Below are 14,669 nucleotides of genomic sequence, written 5' to 3'. Positions count from 1 at the left end.
GGTGGATTAAAAAAATAAAAATTAACTGAAATAGTAATGTATGGGACAGAATTTACTGCAGTGCTTCAGGTTTCGTAAGAATGCAAATATTAGTTTCTGGCAAGGTCTCTGTATGGATTTCAAGAAAGGAATAATTATCCCCATTTTACTGAAGGAAAAACTGAAGCTTAAGGAAATTAAGTACCTTGCGCAAGGTGGCCAAGGAGCCCTGAGAAATCCACAATTCCCTAGACTTTCCACCTGGTCATTCGAAATCCTTGATTCCCCTGTCTACCCTTGAAATCTCCTCTTAGTAATAGCTCTAGTAATGATGAACTTTGAGATGAGTTGACTTTTCCTATTTCAGTAGCTTTCTTGGTGAGAGGGCTCCCACATTGGTGGGAACATGGTACCAGTTACACAGAGTTGGATGTGGGGGCAGAACCTATCCACAATGTCATCTCATATACTTTCCCCTGAAGGAATAGGAAGGCAAGAAGAAAGAGACATGCATTCTGGGTTTCCACTGAGGGACTACTTGTGCGTGCTTTTAGTGGGAGGCTTTCTGAAATGAGTCAACTTGGAATTAAAGTATTCCTCAGGCCCCCTTCTGTCTCTCCAAGGAGATTGTACAGAAGAAACCCTAACCAGAGCAAAGGGCCTTTCATGGTTAGCCTTTGGATAGGGTGTTTCTTCCTACTTGGTCTTTTCCTCTACATACATTGCATAACCAGTCTTGTGAGAGTCCTTTGAGAAGGATTTGCAGGGATTTGATTTGAGTTTCAGAATTCACTGGATGCCTCCTTTTATGAATGATTATCAAGTGCTCTCTCTTTATGATCACCCAGCAGTGTAATTTTAGCCCTTGGGGTGGGTGGAGGGAGCCTTCCTGATATGTGGATATGTAGATAGAACCATATGAAATGACCAATATTTAACCATTTTTTACCTACAAAAATGGCAATTTTATCTAGTTCAACCAAAGATTTGGCAAGGATGTAAATAGTAACAGAGGTTAGCATTCTATGACAACTTAAAAATTATCACTCTTTCTTCACAGGTGCATTTGGTATCTTTTGGCCTTGGAAAGTTCAGGGATATCCTGTAATGGAATCTTTCCTTGTCTAGTTTGTTCTCCTCTTTCAGTGGATTTTGACCATGCCTCTGACATTGTGGCTGTGGCAGCAGGCAGTATGCAGAGTGGAGAATTAGTTATTATATGCTTAATTATTTTTAATTTCATAATTCCTAATTGGTTGGCATGTAGCTCTTTGCCTTTATCACAGATTTTAGAATTTGAAACTATTGGCCAATTCGTTTCTTAGTTTAAAATATTTTGTTTATTCCTTGCAAAATTCCCCAAATTATATATTCACGATCATCAGTGATCTAGGATTCAGGTGCAACTCCTTAGCCATGCCTACAACTAGCTTTTGAAATAAAAAATAGATTGAGGTAATGTACGTGGATGTTTCTAGTATTGTGCCTGGCATATAATAATCACCCACTGATTGCTGGCAGAATTTGAAATTACAGTGGAAACAATGGTGATTTGGGGTTAGATTTCTCATAAACGTTAACACAATAGGGTGTTCTATAAAGGCAGAGAATAGCAGACCCATGGCCTTCATTCTAGCCATCATCAGAGTAGGTGAGCAAAGTCCTGCAGGATTCTGAATTGAGCATGAACGTATTCAAAGGTGTTTGCTTGGCTTTGTTTCCTGCTTATGTATACCACCAGGACAAGTCTTACATTTAAGTACACACTATCCTTGAAATTTCAGGAAATGCATGGATTGACTGTTCGTGAACAACCAGAAGAACCATAAGCTGCCGATAGTGGCAAATTGGCTGAGGCGCAAAGCACAAAGCTGACTTACACAGGCTGGTGTGAGGGAACTGGTACCAAGCTGAGGAATGAGTTTCACTCTTGGCCTTCCTCTACAGATTATTCCATTACCATATTCCTTTATATCTACTTGTTTTGTGGGTATAACAATGTGGTCTAGTGGTTCTTCCAAAACTGAAGATTCACTGCACTCTAGAGACATATCTACTCCTGAATTTCAAGGATCTGATGTCTTATTTAATTTTGCATTTATATTCTGCTACCTCTTGCAGATTCTGTGGTGGCTTATGGGTTTAAGCATGTAATATGGCAAAGATACCAAAAAAAAAAATCCAGACCTTTTTAAAAGAGCATGGTGAGTAAGTGTCAGGCTTTTGAGTAGGTGCCTTGATATGTCGTCCCTTAACATATTTGTGACTGTATGTTTAGTGGACTGATTGCTTACTTAAAGTCAACTCTTGCCCAGGAGACTAGCTGCTCCTTGAGGGAAGGACCACACTGTCTTGTCTGCCTGCATTTTCTGCCCATTGAATAGGACTGAGAAGAGAGTAGATGCTCAATCTGTATTTTCAAGGAATGAACGAGACTGTCAGGTTCCAGGTAATTGCACTGGGTGAAATCTCCAACAAGTGTCTGTAGTCCCACTCTGTCTACCTCTGTTGTCTGTCTTGGGGGACTGGAAGTCAGGATTTTTTTCTTAAAGTTTGAGTCCAAGTTTATGTCCTCCTCTGTGGATAAAACCAATGTTTTCTGCAAAAACTACTTGATTTTTAAAAAGTAGAATTGATATATATATACATTGTATAATGATTTCCACAGTCAAAGTAATTGATACTTCAATTACCACGCATGCTATATCTTAGATCTCTAGAACTTGTTCATTTTATTATTATTATTATTTTTTGAGATAGTTTTGCTCTATCGCCCAGGCTAGAGTGCAGTGGCATGATCTTGGCTCACTGCAAGCTCCGCCTCCCGGGTTCACGCCATTCTCCTGCCTCAGCCTCCCAAGTGGCTGGGACTACAGGCGCCCGCCACCATGCCGGGCTAATGTTTTGTATTTTTAGTAGAGATGGGTTTTCACCGTGTTAGCCAGGATGATCTCGATCTCCTGACCTAGTGATCCACCTGCCTCGGCCTCCCAAAGTGCTGGAATTAAAGGTGTGAGCCACTGTGCCCGGCCAGAACTTGTTCATTTTATGACTGAAAGTTGATGCCTTTTGACTACCATCTCTCCATTCCCCCCATCCACCAGCCCCTGGTAAACCACTGTTCTGCTCTCTGCTTCTATGAATTCAACTTTTTATTATCTCACATATAAACAAGATCATGCAGGATTTGTCTTTCTGTACCTAGATTATTTCACCTAGCATAATGTCCTTCAGGCCCATCCATGTTGTTGCAAACGGCAGGATTTCCCTCCTTTATTATGGCTGAATAATATTTTATTGTGTGCATATGCCACATTTTCTGTATCCATTTATCCTTTGATGCATTGCACACTTAGGTTATTTTCATATCCTGGTAATTGTGAATAGTGCTGCAGTGAACATGAGGGTACAGATATCTCTTTGAAATACCAATTTCCTTTCCTTTTGACAACGGTAGTTCTTATGGTAGTTCTATTTTTAATATTTTGAGGAACTTCCATACTGTTTTTCCTAATGGACTGTTGACTCTCCTTCACCAAAACTATTTGCCTAAAAGGTCTTAGGGTTTCTCATGCAACTCAATAGAAGAGACTTTGACCACAAAGTTTTTTGGATAGATAGTTCTGATTCTGACAGGCTAAAAATGAATGCTAGTGACAAATTACGTATTCGTAGAAAGGCTATACTAGTGTCACATAATTTAACAAGTCTCAGAGTGTCTCACACTGCAGAATGATCTTTCACTTTCAGGAAATGCCACTGGTATGAAAATTCTGCCATTATGAAATTACGTGAAGAATAAGCCCTTTTAGAGTGCTGAGTATGTGAAGTTCCAGATCATTGACATATATCCACCCACCCAATCCTCTCAGTAATGGTGGGAGATAGATATCAGCATTTCATGTTACAGATGACAAATCTAAGGCTTGAAGCAGTTAATAATTTTCTCAGAGTCTTGTGGGCATCTGTCAGGGAGCCAGAACCAGGTATGGAGGAGTCCAGAGTCATATTCTCTTAAACAGATATTGTCACCTAATAATTGTGGGCAAGAGGTAATGTGGGAAGCCAATGGCAGTCCCTTCTGTCTTGGTGTGAATTTGTTTATCAGCATCTTTTCAAGAAAGAGGTTGCAGAGAAGTAAGCATGACATCAGGTTACGGAGAGGGCCCAGATTCCTGGAGAGCTGTGTTTGAGAGCAAAGCCTGGAGGAGGAAACGGAAATCAGATAATCCTGTTCGATTCTCTGTTTCACCAGGGGCCAACCCAAGACACAGCTTTGGAATGTCCTGTCCTTAGAACTATTGCCCAGGGCCACTCATGCCTAAAATTACAATACAGTAACAAAAAACTACCAGTTGTTGGGCACATATTAAACATCACAAATATATCCTCTTGTCTAATGACAACCACCACCCTAGGGGGTAGGTGTTATAATGTCCATTTTATAGATCAGGCCACTGGGGTAACCTGCTGAACATCATCATTTAGTAAATGCCAGAAACAAGATTTGAATCCAGACTTGTCTGAACCTAAAGCCTGTGTTAGTTACGTCCTCTAAATATCACTTCTTAGCCCTAATCATTCTCCTTTTGTGTTTGTGTCCAGCTTCTAGCTTGAAGTCCTTGACTTGGAGCAGTGATTTCTTTGGAAGTGCTAGGAAGTTTTAAGGAGAGTTACTCTGAAATTGTAGCAGGAGAAAGGATACACAGAATGGGATACTGATTGAATGTACACAAAGGTATCCTTGGGCCTTTCTGACACTAGTCACCAGTGGAATTTTTCCTCTCGTAGGGTCTACCATCTCTAAAAGAGAACAGAGTTCAGCCATAAGAGTTTCTTATGGGAGCCTCCAGAGTAAGGATAGACTTCTAGAACTTTAGCTACAACTCCCCTCCCAGGTTTCTTTCTTTGTTTCAAGGGAAAAATTGAGAAGTTGGAAAATAATAGGAAAAAATATTCTAGGCACTCGGAAGCAAAGTGGAAAAAGATAGTCACTGGAGGAATTTGAGAATCTTGCTTTCAATTTTTTCTCTAGAGATAATTTTTTTTTGTATCCATATGGACTTACCCATTTGCTGTAAAGCAGAGAGACTCTTAAAAAGTTTTTTAAAAAGGGAATTTTTGACAACATCTTGGAAAGCTGAAGTTATAAATATTATAAACAGTATGGTGGATAACACTGCCAAATTAAAGGCAGGAGCTGGGCAAGGCAATAAAGCAGGAGGAGAAGCAGTCTGACATAGGGACTCAAAAGCTGTGTCCAGCCTGTGATTCCCACATTCTTAAGCTTTCCTGTTTCAAAGCCACCATGAGAGCTTGAGCTGGCTTGCTGTAAACGTTGATGCTTGAATGGCCAAAGCTGGGACAGAGTCATGGAGCCCCTCTTATGACAGGACGAAGTTGGCTTTCTTTATACATCAGCCTGTGTGGCTGACAGAAGGGCAAGCCCTGATGCTCCCGAATATTTCCATACCGAGGAGAATTGGAAGCCTCACCATGTGTTTCCCTCATTTCTGAGGTCCGCTTATAAAATTAAAACTGTAGTGTCAGGACCCCGCAAGCTCTGCCCTATGGAGCTGTGCATCTCCAGGACCACACTATGTTCCATGAGACATGTGATCTTGTGAGGTTGCTAGGCCCCCAACACTGATACGGGTGGACCCAAAAAAAAAAGAAGGTGGGTAAATCATGCATAAGGTTGTGGCCTCTAGGAGTATAGAGGAAAGAGACAGATAACACTACAAGACAGACATTTAGGAGGGCATTTCCCCAAAGTTCATTTTGTTTTTTGGTTTGGTTTCATGGTTTTTTTCTTCTTTTTTAGTTTTGGAAAGAGACAGAGGAAGGAGTATTAGAAGGACATGGAGACCTCTTAGATATGGAACAGACATTTCCAGTACATGTGACCACAGATGTTGATATCTGCCTCCCATCTCTCCCTTCTTTGTGACCAGCCTAGAAGCCACCTTGAGGTCACTGTTTGACCCATCCCTAACATGAAACAGCCCATCCTCCAGCTTTCAGATAGGAAGGACTTGGCTGGGCTGCTACTTCCATGGTAATGGGACAGGTCGAGGTACTGACAAGACCTTCCAAGGAATGAAGAGACCCTTGCCTTTGCTTCTTCTCCATGTCAACTCCTTTATGTGGTCAACATGCCCCAAAGTGGCCCCGTTTACTCTTGCTCAAGGGACCTCTCATTGCCCTTCTCCCTTGCCTGCCATGCTCCAGCCATTATGACTTTTTCTGGGTTCCAGAATGTGTTATATTGCATCCTGTATGGAGTCTTTAGCTTTAGATTCCCTAGACTTGTTAGGTTCTTATTCTCCCCACTCTTGGTGCCTGGCTAATTCCTTAGGTCTCAGCACAAATTTCCCTTTATTCCTTCAGTAAGCAAATATTCTTGAGTAGATCTATTATGTGCTGCACCCTATCCTAGGTGCTTGGAGCTACATCAGTGAACAAAGCAGACAAAAAAACCCTATCCATGGACCTATGTACTGCCTCTTCCTTAAGAAATTCTTGTCTGTTACCCTCCCTCTGGCCCTGCTGCACCCATAGGCTAGATTAGGTCTTCCTTCCTGTATACACGTTCCCAACACTCTTCTCTTTCACAGTAACCATAGCAGCCTGTCATCATGTACTTATTTGTGCTTTCTTTATTTAATGCTGGTTTCCCTACGTCAGACTGTAGGTTCTACAAGGTTGGGGATTATGTCTGTTTTATTCACCACTATATACTCAACACCAGCACGTTGCTTGACACCCAGTAGGTGCTGAGTAAATAGGGCTGAAGGAATAGATGAATGGGTGACAATTATTTTTGATGGCAAATAGCAATATCAGGTATGAGGGTCCCACACACTTCTGGGAGGAAGTTGTTTGAGTTGACCTATGAGTTTTATGAAGAAGCTACACTGTGCTTCCAAAGTCACCAGAACTTGCAGGTTCTCACTTAGCCTTGCCTGGTGTCTAATGCTCCTACTGCCTAAGCTTTAGGCATTTCATGATTTACAAAAATGGTTGTGACCATGCTGACTTTAATGCAGCAGATGTTTGCCTCTCCTTCCAGACTGGAGATTTCCCAAGGGGCTTGGTGAGAAACTATTGAACCATAAGAACTACAGTTGCATTTATTTGGTATGCCCAGAATGTCATCTTCCCCTAGGCTGTGGTAGCACCCATAGAGATGGTCTTCGTTTGCATTAATCATTTTCATGCGCTTTGCACTCAGCTACACTGGTATTCAGAGAAAAATGCTGCCATGACAACTGCCACAACAGATGGTATTTGATCAGTCTCTAAGCTACCAGGGAGATATATAGCAGTGCTTCCGAGGTTTGCATATTTTATGTTATCAGGAGACCCAAGTCCAGCCTTAATCATGATTGAAATGCAAAGTTTTCCATTTGCTTCCTATCTCCTGGTTCTCTTTCCAGTTGTTTGGCATTTGTTTTGATTTTTCTAACTCCCTGACTCTCCTGGGTGGGGAAATACTTCAGGATATAGGAGACAAAGGCTGCAACATAGCCCATGGAAGTTGCCCTGCAAGTCTAAAGTTCACAGACTGTTGAGAAACTATTCAAATTTGATGGCAGTCTCAGCTGAGATTGGCAGAAAGGCTTAATTGCAGTCTCTTTCCTGGATGTTCAGGCACTGCACAAGGTGGAGGCCACATTTGGCTCCAAACAAAAGGAATTCTGGGGAGGTGCATCCTGGTCTGCCCTTTTTCTCTACCTCCATCCTTCATCCAACACCTCTCTGCTCCCGGAGTCTCCAAGCCACATGGTGGTCCCTCTTCTGGGCTTCCCCCTCTACCCCAGCTAATGCTGCAGATTCCAGGAACTCAGTCCCAGAGCTCTTGGACCCATTTCTATGGCAACAACTACAATAGCTTCTCACCCAGTCCCCAGCCCCCTTCAAAAACACTGGAATGTCAGACTTCATACAGATTTTTTTCAGCTAATTTTGGAAAGTAGTTTATATTGGCCACTACATGCTAATGAACAAGTTTGGTCTTATTTACATACTTTGCTGTTTAAGAGTCTTTTCTTTCTCTCTGCCTCCCAACTTTAATCGGATCCTCATCTCATGCTGTGTGTCTGGATCACACATAAGTCTTGTTAAAGATGAGCACGAGGACATTATTGTGCTGTAATGACTACTGGGGTGCTGCTGCTGGGGCCGTTCCCCTCTTGAGATGTGGTAGGAGTTTGCAATTTCAACAGTATATGAAGATGGATTGTGTTTACCTGTACAGTATTTAGAAGAAAACCTTAAGGTGAATTTTAATCACAAGAGGGCCTGGATCAAAGAAACAATCTCCCTTTCTGATCTTCTTCCAAATGAAGCCAGGAGGTTGGAAGCCACATCTGACCCCATTCTGCTTCCCAGCCTCACTCTCTTCCTGGGGTGCAGATGAAAGAGCGTGGGTCTCGGCTGCCTTGTCAGGAGTGATTTTTAACCTTAATGGAATATTATTAAAGAGTGGATTTCAGACTTGAGGAATGTTTTTTGAACTCCTTCTGTGAACAGAGAAATCACAGTAGAAGGGAAAAATTCAAGGCACTTGATGGACTTATGAATGATCTTTTAAATAATGACAAAGTTCTTAGTTTTAACATCTTCTGGAGTGCAGACCAACCATCTGGTTTTGGCTCCCTGTATTTCATCTCTTTAGAAGAAAACAATGGTGCCCTTAGGCCTTCCCTGTTCACCTAATAAAGGAAGATCCTAATGCTTCCCTTGTTTATGTGCTCTGATTCTTCCTGAGAAAGACAGGAATCAAGGTGTGTGTTGAATGGCTCTGTGGACCCTAGAGAAGGATTATCTAAATGCAGGCTCCTATGTGTGACAGGGAGGAGGACCTCCTGGTTTCTCACCCGGCTCTGCCATTGACATTGATCTGTGTAATCTTGGTCAAAAATCTGACTTCCTTACCTCACTTTCTGTATCACGTAATACTTGCTAAAACCAACACCATCCAAAGAATTGAGTGCCATGCTGGCACAGAGCAGACATCTACACAATGATGTTGACTGAATGAATGCTTGAAAGAATCCTGTAACTCAGGGCTTCTCAGTCTCAGCACTGTTGACGTTTTGGACTGGACAGTTCCTTGTTGTGAGAAGCTGTACTGTGCATTGTAGGATGTTTAGCTACGTCTTGGCCTCTATCCATAAGATGCTAGTAGTACCCAGCTCCCATTGTGACAGCCCCAAATGCTGCCAGACATTGACAAATTGGTCCCTCACCTCCACCCTCCATCCGTAGCCAGTGGAGAACTACTGATCAAAATTATAAAATTCTGTGAAAAAAATGACAGGACTTTAAAAAGTTAACAAAGAAGAAGTATTCGGGTAACTTATTTATAATTATTCATTCTTTTCATAGAATTGGACATTAAAAGAAAGTCCAGCAGATGGCTGAATTGAAATGTATCAAGACTAGCCTTGCAAACAGACACTATCATGTACTTTAAATGATGCTGTATGTGTTGAATGTTCCATAAATATAAGTAATGTACTTTATGCTTCTTGGAATGTGAGTTCTATAGAAATAGTGTTGTAGTAGAGCAGTGCTTTTCTTGAATATGTTGGTGGTTGTCTTTATTTTTTCTTCAGTGCCATATTGCTGGACTATTGCTGAAAAATCTTAACCTACCTCGTCAGCCCACCTCCATGACACTTCCCAGAATAAATATCAAGTGTACTATTTTTGATATTGCAATAAGAGATTCAGGGATGGTGAGCTTTTTCTTTTTCTCACTTTCCATGGGGACATAATTGCCAAAGCTTCACTTACCAGCCATGTGCAAGATATTATATAAAAGAAGTAGGAGAGAATGGTAGGAAAAGGCAAGCAGTAGAAGAGGGATTTTATAATTTTATTATGATTTAAATACTAGTGTCTCTTTTGGGGGGCAACAAGTCCTTTTGAGTGAATTTGGTATATTACCACTGTGTACAAAAGTAGAAATAAGGACTGATAGTTAACATTTGTTCTCAAAAGCAGGGTTTCATGGTATGGTGAAGTGGCATTTAGAGATACAACTGTTATTGCACTTACAAATGGGAGCAGATTGCTCCAAGACATCACACACAGGGTACTCCCGGCCAGTCTTGTCTTTACTTTCCCCTCCCTCATTCCCTCTAAGCCAATAGCACCTGGTTGTCTGCATTTATGTAAATGCAGGCTCCTGTGTATAACAGGGAGGAGGACCTCCTGGTTTCTCACCCAGCTCTGCCATTGACATTGACCTGTGTAATCCTGGTCAGAAATCTGACCTCCTTACTTCACTTTCTCTATCACATAATACTTGCTAAAACCAACACCATCAAAAGTGGTCATCCATGGGGCTGGACAGAGGACAGGAAAGATGAAAACTCACCTTTCCTCCATGTGTATAAGAAAGGACTTTCTGCAGTGATGGCAGGCATAATGCATAGCATCAACATTTAGTTTGCAGCAAATTGCATTCTGCACCTTTTTCTAGAGATGAGAAAATGTCTTCCAGATGAAGACCCTTGAAGTGTGAGATGGAGGTTGGAAAGGAGATGGGAACCTGTGCTGAAAATGCAAGGATGGAGTAACTTCAAGCTCAGGTTCGAGTAGAGTCTACATTATAGGTGCAGTTTTATTCAGGTATCCCATAGCTTAATTTAAAGCACTTGGAAGATGTGAAGACTGGGAGTAGATAAGTCATAAAATGCCAAATGTCAATAGGTGGGTGGATGTGAACTTTAGGAAGACTGCCTTGGAGCTAGACTCTACTCAAATTACAGCTCTTAAATGTAGACACTTTACATTTTCTGTGGCTATGAAGGAGCATTGGGAAATTGCTTGGAGTTGAAGAAACGAGAAGGGCACATGTATACTGTGGAAAGCAATCATTTATTAGTTCAAAATAAATTCCATGGGTTAAATACTGATTTGAGTTCATAGGAATGTTGATGGAACCTGGGAAGTAATGGGGCGTGGGGTGATTGTGGAGGGGAATGAGTGGGGCCCCCATTGTGAAATGCAAATTGTGTGAAATTCAAACATCTCTGTGCCAAGTCTAAAGCAATTTCTTTTACTTATGGTACCCATTGACATTAATCAAGCCAGAACATTTTCCTTTAAACCAAAAAATAATTAGCCCTGACAACTGAAGTAAAATTAGCCTCTTGGGAATGACCTAATTGTTCTTTTGGGAAGGCTGGACACTGGCTTGCCCTTGGCTGTGGTGTCAGCCCTGGCAAACCTGGCAGATCTCACAGACTCTGGTGGGTCCTTTCTTGCCACAGAAAGCACAAAGGACAGAGGGATTCAGGAGGTCACAGCCCTCCCCAGTCATCTTCAATGCCTGCCATCCGGAGAATTTTGTGAGTAAATGCTACCCAGATTCCTGCGAAAACTCCCATTCACTGTTTGTGCATTTGACTGCCTGCCTCTTTGGTGGCTGGAAATTTCTCCCAGCTGCTGGTAGATGGGTGTGTCCACTAACCTTTTCCCCACCTCCATTTTTCTGGCAACTGCTCAAGTTTTCAGGATTGCACTGGTGGTGACAGTGATCAAGATGAGAGCTCCCATTCCACCCTGGTTATTTTTGGCGGCTGTGAGCAATCCAAGGCCTCAACTTTTGGCACTATGTGGTTGGGATATTAGGTAACCTTTTTCCTGTGCAAGTACAGACAAAAGAAAGTGTCCTATCTTTCGTTCATTCATCGGCCGTTTTTACAGCGTTCTGTTTTCCCATTGTTCCTAATAAGAGGTGGCTCTGGAGAGGCTGAACATTTATTAAGTATATATTGTTGTTTTTCCCTCCTAGATTGAAAACATAGATGCCTGCTTGAATTTCCTGGCAGCTAAGGGAATAAACATCCAGGGGCTGTCTGCAGAAGGTGAGTCAGAGCACTTGTCACGAAGCTGCCTCTTCATCATTAGAAATGCCCACCTGTTACTTATGAATGATATTAACACTATTAAGACAAGGGATGTTTGTGGGCTCCTGTGGTTTTGTTTTCCTTTATGTTGCTCAGTGGTTGCCTAGACTTGAGGATGCCAATGACTCACTCCTAGAACGTGGATTCAACCATACCAGCCACCTCTGCAAGACCCTGAGAGGGTAGTGAAGGGGAAGCTGTCCTATTTGAGAAAGACTTGCTTAAACAATGCTGATTTGATTCACCTGTCTAGTAATTCAGTTAATTATCAAGTCAGGCCTTATCTATGGGAGAGAGCATGCTTCACCACAGAGCATATTTCAGCTGTACAGTTCCCAGGGAAAAATGTTTAATCCTTATCTCTTTTATTAGAGGAAGCAGCACTTTTTCTTGCTCTTAAAAAAGCATGTGATTTATTAATGCAATGCTATATTTTTACATTGTGATTAGTTTTTAATTAACTTAAATTTGGTGGCTAATTAGCACATGAGTGTTCACCAGTGTTTTGCAATTAAATTAGTTATTGGTCTGGAGATGGCTGGTTCAAATTCTCAGCCACCTCAGACAACAAGTCAGCCTGAAACTTTCACGCTTTCTCCTGTTTGTAAATACAAGCAGCTGCCAGCTCAGAGCTGCCATAGGCCCAGGCATCCTCCCAAGCTCATTAGGCTGCACCTGCCTCCAGTTTTCCCAGAACAGGTAAAGCAGTTTGGGCTTCAGATGATAGCACCTTTCCCTAGTGAAACTGCTTTTTGAAAGGATGCCTGTTAGCATGGACTCTGGTGGTCAGGGTGGGGCAGAGGAGAACAATGAGAAAGGAAACAGCCAAATTGAGCAGGTAAGTTTGCAAGCACAGTGGATTCCATCTGGGACCTGTTCCTTGCCTTTGCTCTGCTACGTGGTGAAAGCTTGGTTCTCCTCGCTGCGTTTCTGAGTGGTAGTCTCTCCTGGTATTGGGGATGGGTGGTATAATTGACCACTATTAATACCTCATGGGTGTGTTTTGTCTCTGAGTGGGACTGTAGGAATTCCTCAATTGGGAACTCTGATGTGCTGGACCTGTTCCCAGTCAGGCATGGCCACACTGCTTCCAAAGGTCGCAGAAGCAGTTGTCGTGTGGTCAGTCCTAATCCCAGAAGATTCCGCAGCCCTGGGGTATGGACCCTCATCCATGGGGATAAGATCAGGGCTGGCTGACATGTGGAATATGCGTTGCTGGGGGGGCGGGGGTTTGCTGGGAGTAGGAAGATGCAAATTCCCATTCAGAGGAGCACATGATTTCCTCCTGGTAGAGAGTTCTTGTGCTGGCTAGTAGGTGGCAGGGCATGCTCCTCCTAGTTTCTGGGAGTGATTGAACTCCTGGGACAGGCCTGTGTCCCCCAGCAGAGCACCAGGAGGGACTTTTATAGAGGTGTGTTTGGCAGCAAGTGGCAGCAGGGCCTCTTGGGTATGCAGACTCTGCAGGCCTGCTTCATCCTGCCTGGCTGGTAGTGACCCCTGGCTACTCAGCCATCTACCCATTGGCCTGAGTTCTGCCTCATTTGTTCTCCCCATCTGTCCCATCCTCTCTGTACCCCAAGGCATAGAGAATCTACACAATAAGTATTTGTTGAAAGAACTAGTACCAACTGTGCTTTGCAGGATTTTATCTGTATTGGCTTCAGTTCTCACAACTAAAGTTGGAGTTTATAACAGCCTCAGTTTATAGATGAAGAAACTTTGGTTTAAAGAGGTTATGAGTGGCATCCCTGAAGCATGTAGCTAGAGAGTGGCAGAGCCAGGATTTACACCCAGTTCTGTGTGATTTCAGAGCTCATGATTATGCCGTCTTCTGGGATAGAGGTGGATAAAATCTAGGTATGCCATGTAAAGGTAAAAGAAATGAGGTTTAAACTCTTTGTCACCTGGAATTGTTTCAGAAGATGTTATAGCCCATGAAGGCACATCATGCAGAGAGACACTCAGCTGTCTGCCCCTTTTTAACATTGAGATGACCCTTGGAGGCTCTGAGCATGGAAGAGCATACCGCAGCCAGTGTGCTGTGGTATCAAGCCATTGTGGTATAACCATGAAGGAGTTTTATGGTATTTCAATAACTGCCTTAACTGTGCTATGTTGAACCCCCATCCTTCCTGCTGGGTCAAGACTCACTTAATGATATTTTGGCCAGAACGTTTAACTCTTTAGTCATGGCCAAGTTATTACAGTTACTTGATGCCCATATTTATGACTCAGTCATGGTCATTTTTGAACTTCAATCTCAGACTCTACTCAAAGCTCTTTACCCTCATTCCTTCCAGTGCAAATGGCTTTAGGAGTTTGAAGAGAGATGGGGGCATGCTGGCTTGACCTTCTCTCCTTTCCCCTTCCCATGTTCTTGTGCCTGAGCCCCCAGGATTGAGGCAGCACAGAGGAAGCAGAGTCGTGCTGCTGGGGAAGGTGCTGTCCTCAGTATACATCACTGCCACTGTCTCAGCTGGTAGTCTCAGCAGGCGCTGCTGACCAGGACTTAGTCCCATGTAGCTCCTGGGGCACTGGTGGTCTTCTGTGAGACTTGGCCAGATCTTTCACCTCAGTCTTATGATCCCTCCAGTACCTACCATAGGACTAGCAGGAATGTGTGGGCTCCATTTTCCACTTGCAGTGGGTGGAACTGCAAGGCCTCCTGTCACCTGGCAGCAGTCCCCCACCAGACAGTCTCTCTCCGGTGCTTTACCCCACTTGGGTGGCCAAGAGGCAGATCAGCCAAGTCTCTGCTAAGCG

At 42.9% G+C, this 14,669-nt stretch overlaps 1 protein-coding gene across 8 annotated transcripts in view; it reads left to right on the top strand.

Annotated features, from left to right (window-relative positions):
• The window catches only part of NAV2 (neuron navigator 2), a 782,645-nt gene that overhangs the window by 519,454 nt on the left and 248,522 nt on the right, over positions 1-14,669 (top strand). For all 8 annotated transcript variants that reach the window (XM_055282148.2, XM_055282147.1, XM_055282146.1 and 5 more), the window contains one exon: positions 11,792-11,864. In XM_055282148.2, the coding sequence (XP_055138123.1) occupies positions 11,792-11,864 (73 nt within the window). The remainder of the gene's footprint in view (positions 1-11,791; positions 11,865-14,669) is intronic.

This window comes from Symphalangus syndactylus, chromosome 6 (assembly GCF_028878055.3).
Source record: "Symphalangus syndactylus isolate Jambi chromosome 6, NHGRI_mSymSyn1-v2.1_pri, whole genome shotgun sequence".
Taxonomy (NCBI): domain Eukaryota; kingdom Metazoa; phylum Chordata; class Mammalia; order Primates; family Hylobatidae; genus Symphalangus; species Symphalangus syndactylus.
Note: the sequence above shows the minus strand (reverse complement) of the source record. Positions and strands in the feature narration are given on the sequence as shown.